Genomic DNA, 13,834 nt, shown 5'->3' with positions numbered 1-13,834 from the left:
CTTATTTTTTTTCAGAGGGATGTGAGCTCCAGATTTTTTCGCAACGTCGCTTTTCCTGTCTGAGGGTTTTAAGATGGGGAGAAAACCAGGAGTTGATGTGTTTTCTAGGTTTTCTCTTTTTCAGCTGCAATGGGGCTATGGTATCAAGAGATGAGAGCATGACTAAATTGTATATGTCTACCATCATAAAGGGATCTGTGTGGTCCGGGATGGCGTTCAAGGTCGGTGTGATCAATGGGATCAGATTTTCAGGGGTAATGTTCTTTTTATTTCTGGTCTGGACAGCTGGAGCTATACTGTCTAATTGCGCTGGTGTTGCTTCTAGGGTAAACGAGATCAAGTAGTGATCGGTCCAAGGTTGAGGAAGTATAGAAGAGATCAGGAGTGGGCAGTTATGCGCAGCTAGCCAGTCCAAAGTTCTACCTTTGGTATGAGTGGGCTCCGTGATCTTCTGGATAAATCCCAGTTCCTCTAAGGTATTATTAATTATGTCATTAGCATCTGTGGGGTCGCTAAAACCCAGGTTAAGGTCTAATAAAATGCTTTGTGAAGAGTTCTTGAGGTTATCGGATAGGATGTTAGTAAGGTCTTCTTCAAATGACCCTAAGGGGCCAGGTGGTCGGTAAATGAGTTTGATGGAAATAGATTGTGTATTAGATATGGTTAGTTTTGCAGTTAAGGATTCACAGGACCCCGCATTGGATGGTGGCTCAATAATCAGGAGAATTTAGTTTTAGCAATAATGGCAAGACCTCCACCTCGAGAGGTGGTACGGTCAAGTCTTAGTAGAGTATAGTCATCTGGAATGGCTAGCATAATTGCCGGGCCTGCTGTTGGGTGTAGCCAGGATTCAGTAACAGCTAAGAAGTCTAAGTCTTCATTGTAGAGTAGGTCTGCAATGTCAGTTGTGTGGGCTACCATAGAGCGGGCATTAATCAGTGCTCCCTTGGTCCCAGGTGGTACTGGTTTTGAAAGTGAAATTGAGGATTTGTGTGTGCTTTTCTGGGCATGACTAGATTCGCGGTAGAGTCTACTGTTTAGTTGAAGAGGGTGCTGGGTGGGGCTATGGGGGCTTGTGGTAGCCTTGCTGTGCGCTACTTTGGTTAAAGGGTCATAAAGTCTTGGGTGCGCCCCAAAGATACTCAGGTCTATTCCAGCCCAACACATGACTTCTCTAACCCACCCAGCTATGGTGGCAGTCGCTATACCCTGCGGATAGAACACTTTCCTGTCAATCTCCAGTGATTTCACATCGGGTACTTTCCTACAAGATACTAAACACAACAACATCGCTAACTTGCACGACAAACGCTGCCTTGACAGAAGCTCATTATCTGGCCACTGTTTGAATAACTGAAAAACCACTTCAACATCCCACATCACAGAATACCTAGGGACCGGTGGTTTGCTCATCTTAATACCCTTCAACAGTCTTACCACTGCCGGGTACTCTCCAATAGGCCGGCCTTCAAAATGCGTGTGCCCATCGGAGATCGCCGATCTATACACCCCCAGTGTACGAAAAGCCTTCCCTGCAGATGACATCTCTGCTAAGAAATTCAACATCTGAACTACAGGTGCTGAAATGGGATGAACACGTTTCTGCTCACACCATTCTTCCCACTTCGCCCAAGCGGCGTCATAGCCCCTAATAGTGGAGGGGGCCCATGAGTCTCTGATGCAATCTGCAGCGTCTCTCGAAAAGCCTGGCAAATCCCATTGTCTCCTGAATTCCTGCATGCTAGCAGCTGCAGGGGTCCCGACTGCACTAAAGGGTGTCTATGACCTCTCGGATCGCACAGCAGGTCCACTTCCCACGGAATCAGTCTCAGAAAATCCATAGACGGTTCCATCAGAATCGGAAACCACGCTTGTGTTTTCCAGAGCGGCGCTTCCTTCACCAACTCCGCTCGCTCTCGACGTACCTTCGCCAGCGTCTTCATCAACATAATGAATGGGGGAAAAGAATACTTTAGCGTGCCCGCCCGCCCACCTCTGTAGAAACGCATCTGTCCCCAAAGCTCCGGGATCTATACTCCAACTGTAATATTTCGACACTTGCGCATTAAGCCTGGATGCGAAAAGATCTATCTCTATCAGGCCCCACAGCTCCTGCAAACGAGCGAAAACTCGCCAGAGCAACATCCAATCGCTGGAATCTGTCAGATACCTGGTGTTCCAGTCCACAATCGCATTCTGCGTCCCTGGGAGCTACTCTGCCGCTATCATTAGTTTTCTCTGCAGGCAATAATGCCAGAAATCCTTCGCTATCTCTGCTAACATCTTCGACCTTGTTCCTCCCAATTTGTTTATATAACGTACTGCATATATATTGTCCATTCTCAGCAGGATACAACAATTCAATCGATCCGTGGCGAACGCCTGAACCGCAAAGGAGCCTGCTAGCAACTCCAGGCAATTTATATGAAGTTTCAACTCTTCTTCTGACCACTGCCCTCCTGTCTGAAGTTTACCACACTTGGCTCCCCAGCCCCGTCTGCTGGCGTCTGATTCTATCACTAATCCCGGCACATCCCCGAAGATGGCCCTGCCGTTCCAGGCTTCAATGTTCTGAAGCCACCACTGCAACTCTAGTCTCCCTTCCTTGTCCAGCGGTACTAATTGATGATACCGCACCCCACCTTGCAGGTGTTTGATCTTCAACCTCTGGAGCGCTCTGTAGTGCAGAGGCCCCGGGAAGATAGCTTGCATTGACGCTGCTATTAGCCCTACAATCCGCGCTAGACTCCGAAGCGAAATGTGAGACTTCCTTAGCGCTACTCTCAATTCCTTCTTTATACTCCTTCTCTTCTGCTGCGGCAGTTCCAGCATGGCTTTCTTGGTATCCACTATGAACCCTAGAAATTCTATCCGCTGTTGCGGATGGAGCTCCGACTTCTCTCGATTGATCAGAAAACCGAGGGAGAAAATCAGATTGCTCACCCAGATCACCTGATCCTGCAAGACCGATTTGGTCTGAGCGAGGACTAATATATCATCCAGATATATAATTCTTATACCTCTGTTCCTGATAGCCTCTGCCACCGGTCTCATCACTTTCGTGAATGCCCAAGGTGCTGATGCTAGACCAAAGGGCAGGCATGCGAATTGCCAACTTTGCCCCTTACAAAAAAACTTGAGATAATCCCTGAACTCCTGCACAACTGGAATGGTCAGATAAGCATCCTTCAAATCTAACTTCGCCAGCCAGTCTGTAGTAGATCCCTCAAAAGATGGATGCCCTCCATCTTGAAGTGCCTGTAAACTAGCCATCCGTTGAATTCTTTCAGATTGATAACTGGCCTCGACTTCCCTTTCCTGTGAACCAGGAACATATTGCTGTAAAACCCCGGACTCCTTCTGGGATACCTCTCTATCACTCCTTTCTCTGCGAGCGCCAGGCGTTCCTTCTCGAGAAGCAAGTTCTCCTCTGCTGCCATTCTGAGGCCCACCAGGATCTGAGTCCGATACGGGACAGCTACAAACTGTAAACTTGGACCTACCACTGCTTGTAATACCCAGGCATCTCCTGATATCGCACGCCTCGCACTCAAATGCAAAGCTTTCCGCCCCCCTACCCTGGGGTAACTCTCTGCCTGCACACTTACCGGCAGGGGCACTCTGTTGCCGGATATTCCCTCGGCCTCTTCTGCCACAGAATCCTCTCCCTCTGGCCGGGAAGAAGGAATCTTGCCGTCGATTCTCCCAGTACGTTGCTCTGGGTCCCAGAGGTCGCCTTGCAAAGGATCAACCAGTCTCTCAACCTGTCTGGCGGCCGGTCCCCGCAAAAACACGTCAGAGAAAAATCTTGCGGATGGATGATTGCGCTTTTTCTAAAGCTGTATAAGTCCCCACAAATCGGGACATCTCTTTGGCGAATTCCTCACCAAACAGCATCCCTTTAGCCGCCTCTCCAGCCTCATATCCTGCGAGGTCCCCTAATTTTCTGTCACTCTTTAACAGTAAACTGCAACGTCTCTCCGCTGACAGGGCGCAGCTAGCATTCCCCAGAAAGCATACAACCCTCTGCGCACAGCTGGCTAGCGTATGAGGGTTCACCGGTTCCCGGGTGTCACTACCCCTTTCTGCCAAATCCATTATTTTAGCAATGGGACCCGCTATATCCAAAACGTTATCTTGACAGGCCTTCCACGCTCTGTCCACACCTCTCCTGACATCTTTCGAGGCCTTGGTAACGAAAGTGAGCATTTTAACGTCCAGCTCCAGGGTCTCCATTACTTTCGCCGGCAGATCCGGTCTGGGGCATTCCGCCCTCATCCTAAATCTGACCTCCCTCTCCAGGGGCTTGCAAATTCTCTGCGCCATGTACTGGGCGACGCTGGGCGAAGGCAGCCACTCCGAGGACTTCCGGTGTCTGATGCTATCTGGATCAAACATATCATTCAGGTCATCTGTTAGGCCCTTGCACTCATCGTCCACTCTCTTCCTCCGCGAGGCCCTCTTCGACCTCATCTTCATCTTCCTGAGAATATTCTTCGCCTTCTTCGGCGTCCCCTGTATTTACCACCCCTGGGGTCGGGTGGTCTGAGGTTCGGCACTGCTGCCCTTCCCAGGAACGCTGCCTTGAGCTTATCGAAGGGACTGACAACCTCACGGGTCTTGATCTGAACCCCTGTCTCGTGGCTGGGGGGGTAGAAGAGTGGGGGCTCTTCCGGGTCTTGTCCACCCCCTTCTGCGCTGGCCCTAGCTTCCTATGAGGGCCTTGCGAAGTACCCTCACCAGGGCTGAGCGCTCTCAATCTCTTTTGTGAAGCTTTCTTAGCCAAGAGGGACTCAAGCGCATCTAGGCGCTCCTCAGTGGGTCTGACACCTTGGGACACTGCAACTGTCAGTGAAACCCCAGAACCCTTTTAAAACTCAGAGACAGATCTGTCTCCCTCCCACTCCTCATCACTGTAATCTGGAGTGGTGCTTCCCTCCTCCACTGTGTGTAAGGGAAACAACTGATGTCCCCCTTCAGTGTCACACTGTCTTCTTATATATTGGCTCCACTTTTTTTAAAATTAATATTTGTGTCTTAATTGCCAATGCCGTGCAGAGGGCAAGCTGAGAGGCTCTGCGCGCGTTAATCCCCTGCAGGAGGAATCGTGGACTAAATGCCTTATGTTGTGCGAGCGCGCGAAATTCTCAAACTGCCTTCCGATACATGGAGCGCACTGCGCATGAGCGCCACGTCAGGCTCCCTACGTGATCGGTAGAAGCTGCGGGTCCTTTCCTTGAGCCTCTGCGTACTAATGCTGGAGAGCACCAGCCGCCCGGAGCGAGTGATGTGACTCGATGCCCCGGAGCTCTCCTGGCCTCTTACCGAGTCCTGACGAAAATCTCGGCCGCTCTCGCAGATCCGCTCCCCACGGCACCAATGCAAATACTCACGGTAACCAAGAGTCTAATAACCAATTCTATATTACTTTCTTTTTTTCTTTTTTTTTACGCTAAGAAAACACTATCCGAGAGCATTCAGCTGACACTTCACATTCAGACAAGCTTTCGTCCAAAAACATCCAAACCACTAGAACAAGAAGAAAGGGTGACTTATCTGCTGATGAATCAGCAAAGAAAGAGGAAGAGGCAAAAGCAGGAAGTGAGGCATAGACTGTGATGGCACGGGATTGGTTACCAAGACACTGGGGACTTGTGGGTAGTGGTAGTCCCAGGTCAGAGTAGTTTTCTGATCTGTTCTTTGGTGTTTTTCATATTTTATTTTTAAAAAAAAAGAAATGAACAGATTGTGATTTTGAAAGGTGGCTGCTGGAGAAGTGTCAATAAAGAGTTAAATATAATGCTCGCTTCTGGTTTTGTCATAGAATACCACCCTCTCCCGTAATACATGCAAAAGGAAAAAGTGCATTTTTACCTCAAATTCATAATAAATGAGATGGTCGTCCTGTAGCACTACTCTGCTGGTGTACTGATCATACGCAGCTGTCCAGATGGGAGAAGTGAACAGCAACCCCTGTGTCCATTGTTTTCTTATTTTTGTATGGCCTGTTTTACTCCCTATGGTTTTATGTTGGGGCGTTTGCCTGTCTTTATAGAGTGAAAGTGTCTTTTACGATATTTAGTTTGTATGTATTTATTTATAAGGCGCTGAAAGCCCGCAGGCATTGGAGAGCCATAACTCAAATAACTTAGAACATGAAATACAAAAGAAAACACACCTTCATCACAATAAATATAAAATGAAAAAATTCCTCAAGTACATCCTTCTCAATGAAGGATACAACCCTTCAGGCTAGTCCACTATAAGTTTCAGATCTGATGATCCTCTAGGCACGTAGTTGCAGTTACTAAGGTGACTTGGTAGATTGCTAAACCCACATCCAACCAGAACACAGTCCCTATTTTCCTGAGTACACCACTTGTCTGTTTCCAACCTATGTGGAATTTTCCCATCGATGTGTCTAACCACCGTGGGGCCAATTCGTTGACGAAGCCAGCCCAAGACCTTGCTCCTTAATGCTTCTCTGGGTTCTTTCCCAGTTGGCTTTTCAATGTTTGTAATAATGACATTTCCTTTTGTCCGTGACAAAGTTTCGTATGATCCTGTCCCTGGGCCGTGGTATTAAAGACTTCCTTACCCGAAAGTTTTTTTAAATGAAGATGTTTCTACCTTTCATATGTGAGATGCCTAGTGCTCTTATCACTCCGGGGCCATGATTTCAACCAGCAAAGGGAAAAGTAGGGGAGCAGAAGGACGAGCTGGGGAGTGGTTCTGGACAGGAGAGTCAAGATTGGAGTGCGAGTCAAGGAAAGCCTGTTGAGTGGAGGAGTATGGCGAGGCAGTGAACCAGTGAGTTGGATTTGGTTTTGTGTTTTTGACATTGGGAGGCGAGGGGGAGGTCCGAGGGTGAGGGCATAGACTAAGCACACAAGGGAAAGGCCAGATGGGGGCCCTGACGAAGGATTTGAAATCTGAAATGCATTAGCCAATTAGTCATAATTTTGCTTGAAACTAAGACTGACAATACTTGATAGCACAGGGTTGTTAACAAAGGTTAAAACTTATTATCTGGAAAATCACTAAAGACTTCAAGTACTTATTTCATCAAAGAAACCAAAAGAAACTATTAAACCCACTGTGGGTATTGAGGGTGTGCAGCCCACACCGCAGGCTAATAGCCTAGGTCTCGCTTTTCTCTGTTTCCTATGAGCTCCCCTGTTCTCTCATTGAAAATGGAGCACAAGCACTTTTCTTATTCCTGCTGGACCCTTCCCGCCTGCCTTCCTGATGGCAGTGGGAACTATTATGGCGGATCCCCTATGCACTGGCCCTCAAAGGTGTTTTGCCCCCTCTGTGTTTCTGGTGCCCTTCCTAAGAGTGGCTAACCCGTGTACCCCCTTGCTTATGAGGCGCACCCATGATACGTGCCTGTGCTTTATGTAGCAGGAACATGACCCATTTCGCCGACTCCATAATATATCTAGCCTGAGCCCCAGCTCATTGTGTGCTTTTTCGAGAGCTACTCACACCTCTGTTCTCTCTCTCTGCCCCCCATTCAGGTCATCAGCGTGTTCACTCTGGTGGAGGTCGTCCTGAAGGCTGACTGCGGACCCCTGAAGTACAGCGCCATTTTGAAGGCGCCCAGTGACACCCCAGAAGAGGACTGAAGTCTGGGCTGGACCGGGCTGACTGATGCAAAGAAACTGCCACTTTTTAATTACATTCATTTTTGCCAAAGTGGGTTTTAAACTGATGCCTTATGCTGCTGTAATTTATTGCACGTAATTTTAATGGAATTTTATGTGATTATCGTTTTTGGCTTTTTGGGTGTTTTAGAATGACCAAATAATGCTCAAACTGAGAAATGAGTCATCTTTTTAGCTTCTTATTGTTTTAGATTAATTTTTTAAGCGGGTCAAATTAAAACTGGAGGCCAGAGGCTTGTGGGGATGAGGTCTTGATTGGAATTACAAAGGGGGGGTTCATGAGGTTTGAGGCCCGCTGGTGGGTGGGTCGGTGGGCATTTGGTTGTTTTTCATAATCTAGGAATACAGTGGACCTCATTGTGTCCTGCTTGCGGAAATGCAATAGTTCAGAGCAGGCAGAGTCCAGATTGTGGCAAGTGGGTGGGTTAGAGCTCGGATCTGGAGGGCTTTCGATGGATCAGACACTTGTATGGTTGAGTTGATGGGAGCGGCGTCATCAAGGTCTGTAGGTCAGCAGCTGGGCTTGCAGACCCTGTAATGGTTAGGGACATGTGGGAAGAGCTTGTGTGGTGGGCATGTGGGAGTCCGGATCTCCAGGAAAGAAACACAGCAGGGCGGCGATGGGGGCAAGCCCCCAGAAATCCCATTGGGTCCCAAGGCAATACAGACGCCATACATCGCCCCAATTGACATGTTTCTTAGAAGAAGCGGAAGAGGCTGTTAATAAATGTAATTATTTTTGATCAGGTAATGTACATGTTTTGTTGTATTATAACTTTAATGAAACGTTCACATTTGTGTAAATGTGAACATAAATTGTGAAAGGAATCTCTATTCTGTGCAATACTTAAAGTAGCATTTACCTGATGGAGAATGTTAGATGAATTTAAGAAATAAGCATTTTTCACATTGAAATCATATTTATTTAGAATGAAATATGTGTATAAAAGTAATGATAAAAGAAAATAAGTAGACGATTAAGTAATTCAAATAATTGCATTTATTACCAGTGCTTTTAGCTTCACATGAATAAATGTAACTGTTCTAAAGGGATCCGCATGTACTGGATTGTGTAGTTGGAGGCACTCTGAGAGGCACCCTGGGGGAGTTTGTGTGATGTTTGTCTGCTCTAGAACCACCAGGAGGATGTGACCTGTGAGATATGAGGACAGGAGGTGCAGATTGTGTGTGCGTGTGTCTCTCTCTCTCTCTCTCTCTGGGTCTTTGTTGGAGGTGGAAGGTGTGGGTGCTAGATGGAGCAGTGCATAAAAGACCCGAGTAGTTGTGGTGATTGAGGTGGTAACCTTGTGGGGGAATCTGTGGAGGGAGCATTCCCGCAGGGTAGTCCCAGGCGTGCATGGATTGTTGGGATTTCTGTATGTGGTTGCCTAGATACCCAGAGCGGATCAGTAGCAGGTAGGACTGTCTGTGTGCCATGGAGAAGATTAGAGCAGATTTGGCAAAGTGGCTGTGGAGGGTGAACTGTAGATCTAGGAGAATGGAATGAAATCAGTGGGAGTATTCATTGTATGTGTGCAGTGGTGGGACATTTTAGGCAGCAGTAACCACAATAGATTGGGGTCTGTCGATTGTTAGGCAAGCATTGCTTAAGTATTTTTGCGGTGGGCAGATGATGTCTCTGTATTGTGCTGTATTCCTCCTGTGGTCATCCAACTCATGCTGCATGTCATGCATTCAGCCCAGGGTAAGGCTCTGGAGTCAGAAGATGTTGTGAACCCCCCCGGGGGGGGGGGGGTGAGACCTCTGCAGATCGTTCTCCAAGCTTCATGAAATAAAACTCAATTTGGTCAAACGGTTTTCAGAGTCTTCTCTTTGATCTTCTGGAGTTCTTCGTTAGTTGGCTACAGTGAAACCTTTCCCTTGCATTTAAGCTGATTGTGTTGCAGATCCGATCCCTTCTTCTGCATGCGGCTGAGCCTTCACCTGTGGGCTGCGTCTTATATCACCTTTCCTAATCTTTCTTCGTCTCGAACCTTGAGATCCACCGGGATTATTGCCTGAGCTAGAGGGCATTTAATAAGCCACTTCAATAACTACTATATCACTCCTGCACCTTGGGAAAGTGCATGGATGTGTTCTCTGTTACCCAGAATCCCTGTAGAAGTGGACCAATTGGTATTATCGTCCCCGATTAGGACCAGTCCTCCACAAATCGCAGTGAATGTGTCTGTCTCATCTTTATTTTAATTGTCATTCATAGTTTGTGCTGTAAGATCGCAGAGTGGGGCAAAGTAAATGTCATGGCTGTTGTTGGTTACACAGTGATGGCCTGCGAGAAGGTAGGTCGCAAGATGTTGACAGATTTATTCCTAGAAACATGTTTCAACATTTTTGGTCTAAAGTATTAGCATGCAGGGATTATTTAAGAAATAGTAACCATGCAGGCAGGCTTTCCCGTGTAATAACAGCCCAGAGACCAAGTTAAAAGCCAAAGTGAATGACGCAAAGGCCTTTAAATGTCCATTACTGTAACCACCTGGTTAATCCCGTCTCTGTGGGCATTCCGGCTATTGGCACATTGGCGTCTTCTGCAGGGTGCTAATTCCTTTCTTTTTTCAAGTTGGCAAATGGCGTGTGACTGTACCCTGTCTTTTTCTCAAGTGAAAAAAACTATTAAAAAAATGGATTGCCATGGAACTGGCAAATAGCCCTCCTCCTAGTCTCTTCTTCATTTCCATGGGAGGCGAGTGGTGAGGTGAGCGGCCAGTGTAGTGTGACGTGAGTAAGCGGCAAGAGATCTTGTTTGGGGGGTGGGTGCGAGAGACTGGAACCAATAGTGGGAGGAGAGAGGGGACAGAGTGGGGAAAAATGACAGAGGCATCACGATCACCCGGGGGCTTGAGTTGCAGACCCAGACCAGGAGGTAAGTCACTCATTCTGTTACAATTCGTATTTGCTATGATGACTTGCGTGGGCAAAACAAAATGAGTGAAACTTAAAATAAAAATAAATTGAGCAGTGATAATCTATTTGGCTAAAAGAAAGCTGGCATTTTTTGGCATTAATACATAAAGCTGGTGCCATCTTGGTTGTCGAAATGGCTGCCTACTGTAAGCCTCTGTGGGCCCCCTTCCTGAAACATCTTTAAAAATCCCTATAAATACATCTAAAGCATTCATCTTTGGAGTAAAGCGCCATATAAATGTCAAATAAATACAAATACCTTGACAAATTGTGGCAAGCTGTTCAAAATGTCTTTGGTTAAACATAACTCTGTTTTTCTAGAAGCACGGACTGTACTTTCAAAGGCTGAAGATTGTTTTGCTTTGGTGCCCAAGACCACACGTTTTTCTGAGCATGTTAAAAAGAGGGGAAGCTGGCCAGAACCAGGAGCACTCCTCACTCGAAAGCAGGGGTCTGCAACCTTTGGCTCTGTAGTTTTGGACTGCAACTCGCCTCAGCTGCAGCCAGCCTTGTTAATGGTGAGGGCAGTAGTCCAAAACATCTGGAGAGCCACAGGTTGCAGACCTCCTGCTCTAAAGTGATCATTCATTGGATAAGCAGGCAGACTTTCACAGGGTTAAATTTGGCTAATGAATCCTTCCTGCTCCGTGGGTGGAAATATGTCCTTGTATTTCAGAAATGCAGGTTCTGCAGGTGGGATACAAGGCAGGAAGAAGGTTGTGTGAGGTTTGTTACATGTCTTGCGTGCACTGGGTGTGCCCGAGAAACGACGCAGCCATTTAAGTTAAGAGGTCGAGATCGAGGAGTGGCTCCCACCATTCATCGTCGAAGAAGTCCAAGAAGAGGCACTGTAGGTCGCATTCTTTGACTTCGTCAGACACTTCTCCTGAGAGGGTATCTTGCCCCACAAAGAAATCCACTGCGGCCAAATGGGAGGCTTTTAGAGCAGAGATGCTAAAAATATTCGAAAAGCAAAAAATCCCTAGCCATGCTCCTACCGTGCCTTTTAAAAGAAGCCGGCAAAGAAAGGGCTTGACCTAAATCCTGTGCCCCCTCGAGCCTGGGATGAAGGCCTGATCCTCCTCAGGAGCCGTCAAAGCCTCGACCGTATGACGTTTCATCAAAGGATCCGTCGAGCTATAAGCGTAAGTAGAGGTTGAGGACATCGACACCATAGGCGCCAGCTGCGCCTTCGATGCCAGCCAAGCCCTCGACATAGACTTCGACGCCAAAGACACCGATGGCCACATCAAAACCTATGGCTCCATTGAAAAACGTTTTGATGGCTCTTCCAGCGTTGAACCCACTATTCATTAAACCCTTAATGCCTGGAAAAACGTATGTGCCTTTAGGAAGAAAGGACTAATTTTAAGTCCCTTGCCGCAATATATCCAGAGAATGAACCCTCTGACAACAAAGCTCCATTTGGCCTACATTTGGCCTACAGTGTGGCAGGCCAAATGTGCGAGAAAGTGTCATCTCTGGGGAATCAAGGTTGAAAGACCTTCATGACAATCTGCAGATGGCCAGTGGGGTGGATCCTCACCTGAGCTAGAGTTTGGAAGCCCAGAGGCTGGGAAGTATGCTGATGCGTCATATAGACTGCTTATGTCCAAGGTAGTGGAATATATGGGGTGGAGTAGGCCTCTTACCATTTGAACAGGATGATCTGACGGACATCCTGGATAAGGGTCCTCAGTCAAATTCTATATTATCCTTCCACATTGCTCTCCAGAAAGGGGTGGTAGTGAATTGAAAGATGCCAGAAACCAATCTGGCTGTAAATAAAAATTTGACCAAGAAGTACCGCCCTTCCAGTACTGACCCAGACTACCTGTTTAAACACCCCACTGCAGAGAGCCTGGTGGTACAGGCAGCTAAAGTAACTTCTAAGCAAGCAGTTTACCCTACCATCCCTCCCGATAGGGACCACAAGAGAGTAGATGATGGGCAAGGAAGGTATTCTCTACAGGGAGTATGGTGCTTAAATCAGTCAACTCCACATTTGCCCTTGCAAAATATAGATTCACTCTATGGGACTGCATTTCCATAGTGGCAGAGCACATTCTCAAGGGGTATGAAAGAGACGGGTTCTTAGCCATAATTAGAGACGGCAAAGAAGCCATGTGCGAGTCTCTTCAGTCAGGTCAGGATTCTGTTCACAGGATCAGCAGGGCCATGAGTACTAGCACAGTTATACGCAGATTTCCATGGTTACAAAAGTCGTGCTTTGCGCCAGATGTGTAATCCAGACTCCTCAACATGCCCTTTGACGGGTCTCACCTTTTTGGCAACAAGGCTGGCGAGAGCCATGAGAAGGTGCAGACCTCAAAGGTGGCAGCCATATCTTTAGATGCTGCTATTAGGCAGCCTCGCCCATTTCACCCCAGTGGAAAGCCTTGAAGGGGTAGATCTTTTTGTTACTACTCCTCGGAAGAGCGAGGGGAGTGGCTGGTCAAAGTGGCCAAAGAAGAGTCTCTCGTGGTGGGCGAGGGAGAGGTGTGCAGTCCGCTCAAGCACAGGCATCTTTACCATCTGCCAGTGCATAAGCCGCCGCAAAACCTCTCTGAGGTCTTGAGTCACAACTTAACCGTGGGGGCAGACTGTCTCAGCATCTGGAAGAAGCGCGGGGCATTACTTCGGATGTTTGGGCTTTGGAAACCATAGCCCATGGGTACTGCCTTCCTTTCATACAGAGACCTCGGAGCAATCCACCGGGGAGCCACTCTTTGAGGCTTCCAGATCCGCTCTTTGTGCAGGAATTGTTCACCCTGCTAGAGAAAGGTGCTATAGAACCGGCGCCTGTAGCAGAGAGGAACAAGGTATGGTATTCTCCATATTTCCTAATACCCAAAAAGGACAGAGGACTGAGATCCATCTTGGACTTCAGATATTTGAACAAGTTCCTCAGGAAGGACAAGTTCAAGATGGTCACACTTACTCAGATCCTTCAAGCCCTCCTACTCCAGGATTGGATGTTGTCATTGGACCTTCAGGATGCTTCTTTTCATTCGCCTATCCATCTCAAGCACATGAAATACCTGAGAGTCGCTGTTGGTGTTGATGATCAGCTTTTCATTGGCTCTACAGGCGACAAGTTGGGTCAGGCTGTTACGAAACAGACTTTATCCAGATGGATCATTCTGGAGATTTCGGAATGTTAGACTGGCAAGCAAGGATCCTACTGAAAGATTAAGAGCCCATTCAACCAGGGGCATGGCCTCAACAGCCCTGCAAACGGA

General features: G+C 47.5%; 1 protein-coding gene across 2 annotated transcripts in view; it reads left to right on the top strand.

The window, feature by feature from the left end:
* The window catches only part of DIS3L2 (DIS3 like 3'-5' exoribonuclease 2), a 2,640,663-nt gene extending 2,631,183 nt beyond the window's left edge, over window positions 1-9,480 (top strand). For both annotated transcript variants that reach the window (XM_069617547.1, XM_069617548.1), the window contains one exon: window positions 7,521-9,480. In XM_069617547.1, the coding sequence (XP_069473648.1) occupies window positions 7,521-7,628 (108 nt within the window). In that variant the 3' untranslated portion in view covers window positions 7,629-9,480. The remainder of the gene's footprint in view (window positions 1-7,520) is intronic.
* The last annotated feature ends 4,354 nt before the right edge of the window (window positions 9,481-13,834 follow it).

The sequence above is a fragment of the Ambystoma mexicanum genome, chromosome 10 (genome assembly GCF_040938575.1).
Source record: "Ambystoma mexicanum isolate Mex_15411 chromosome 10, UKY_AmexF1_1, whole genome shotgun sequence".
NCBI classification, from domain to species: Eukaryota; Metazoa; Chordata; class Amphibia; order Caudata; family Ambystomatidae; genus Ambystoma; species Ambystoma mexicanum.
Note: the sequence above shows the minus strand (reverse complement) of the source record. Positions and strands in the feature narration are given on the sequence as shown.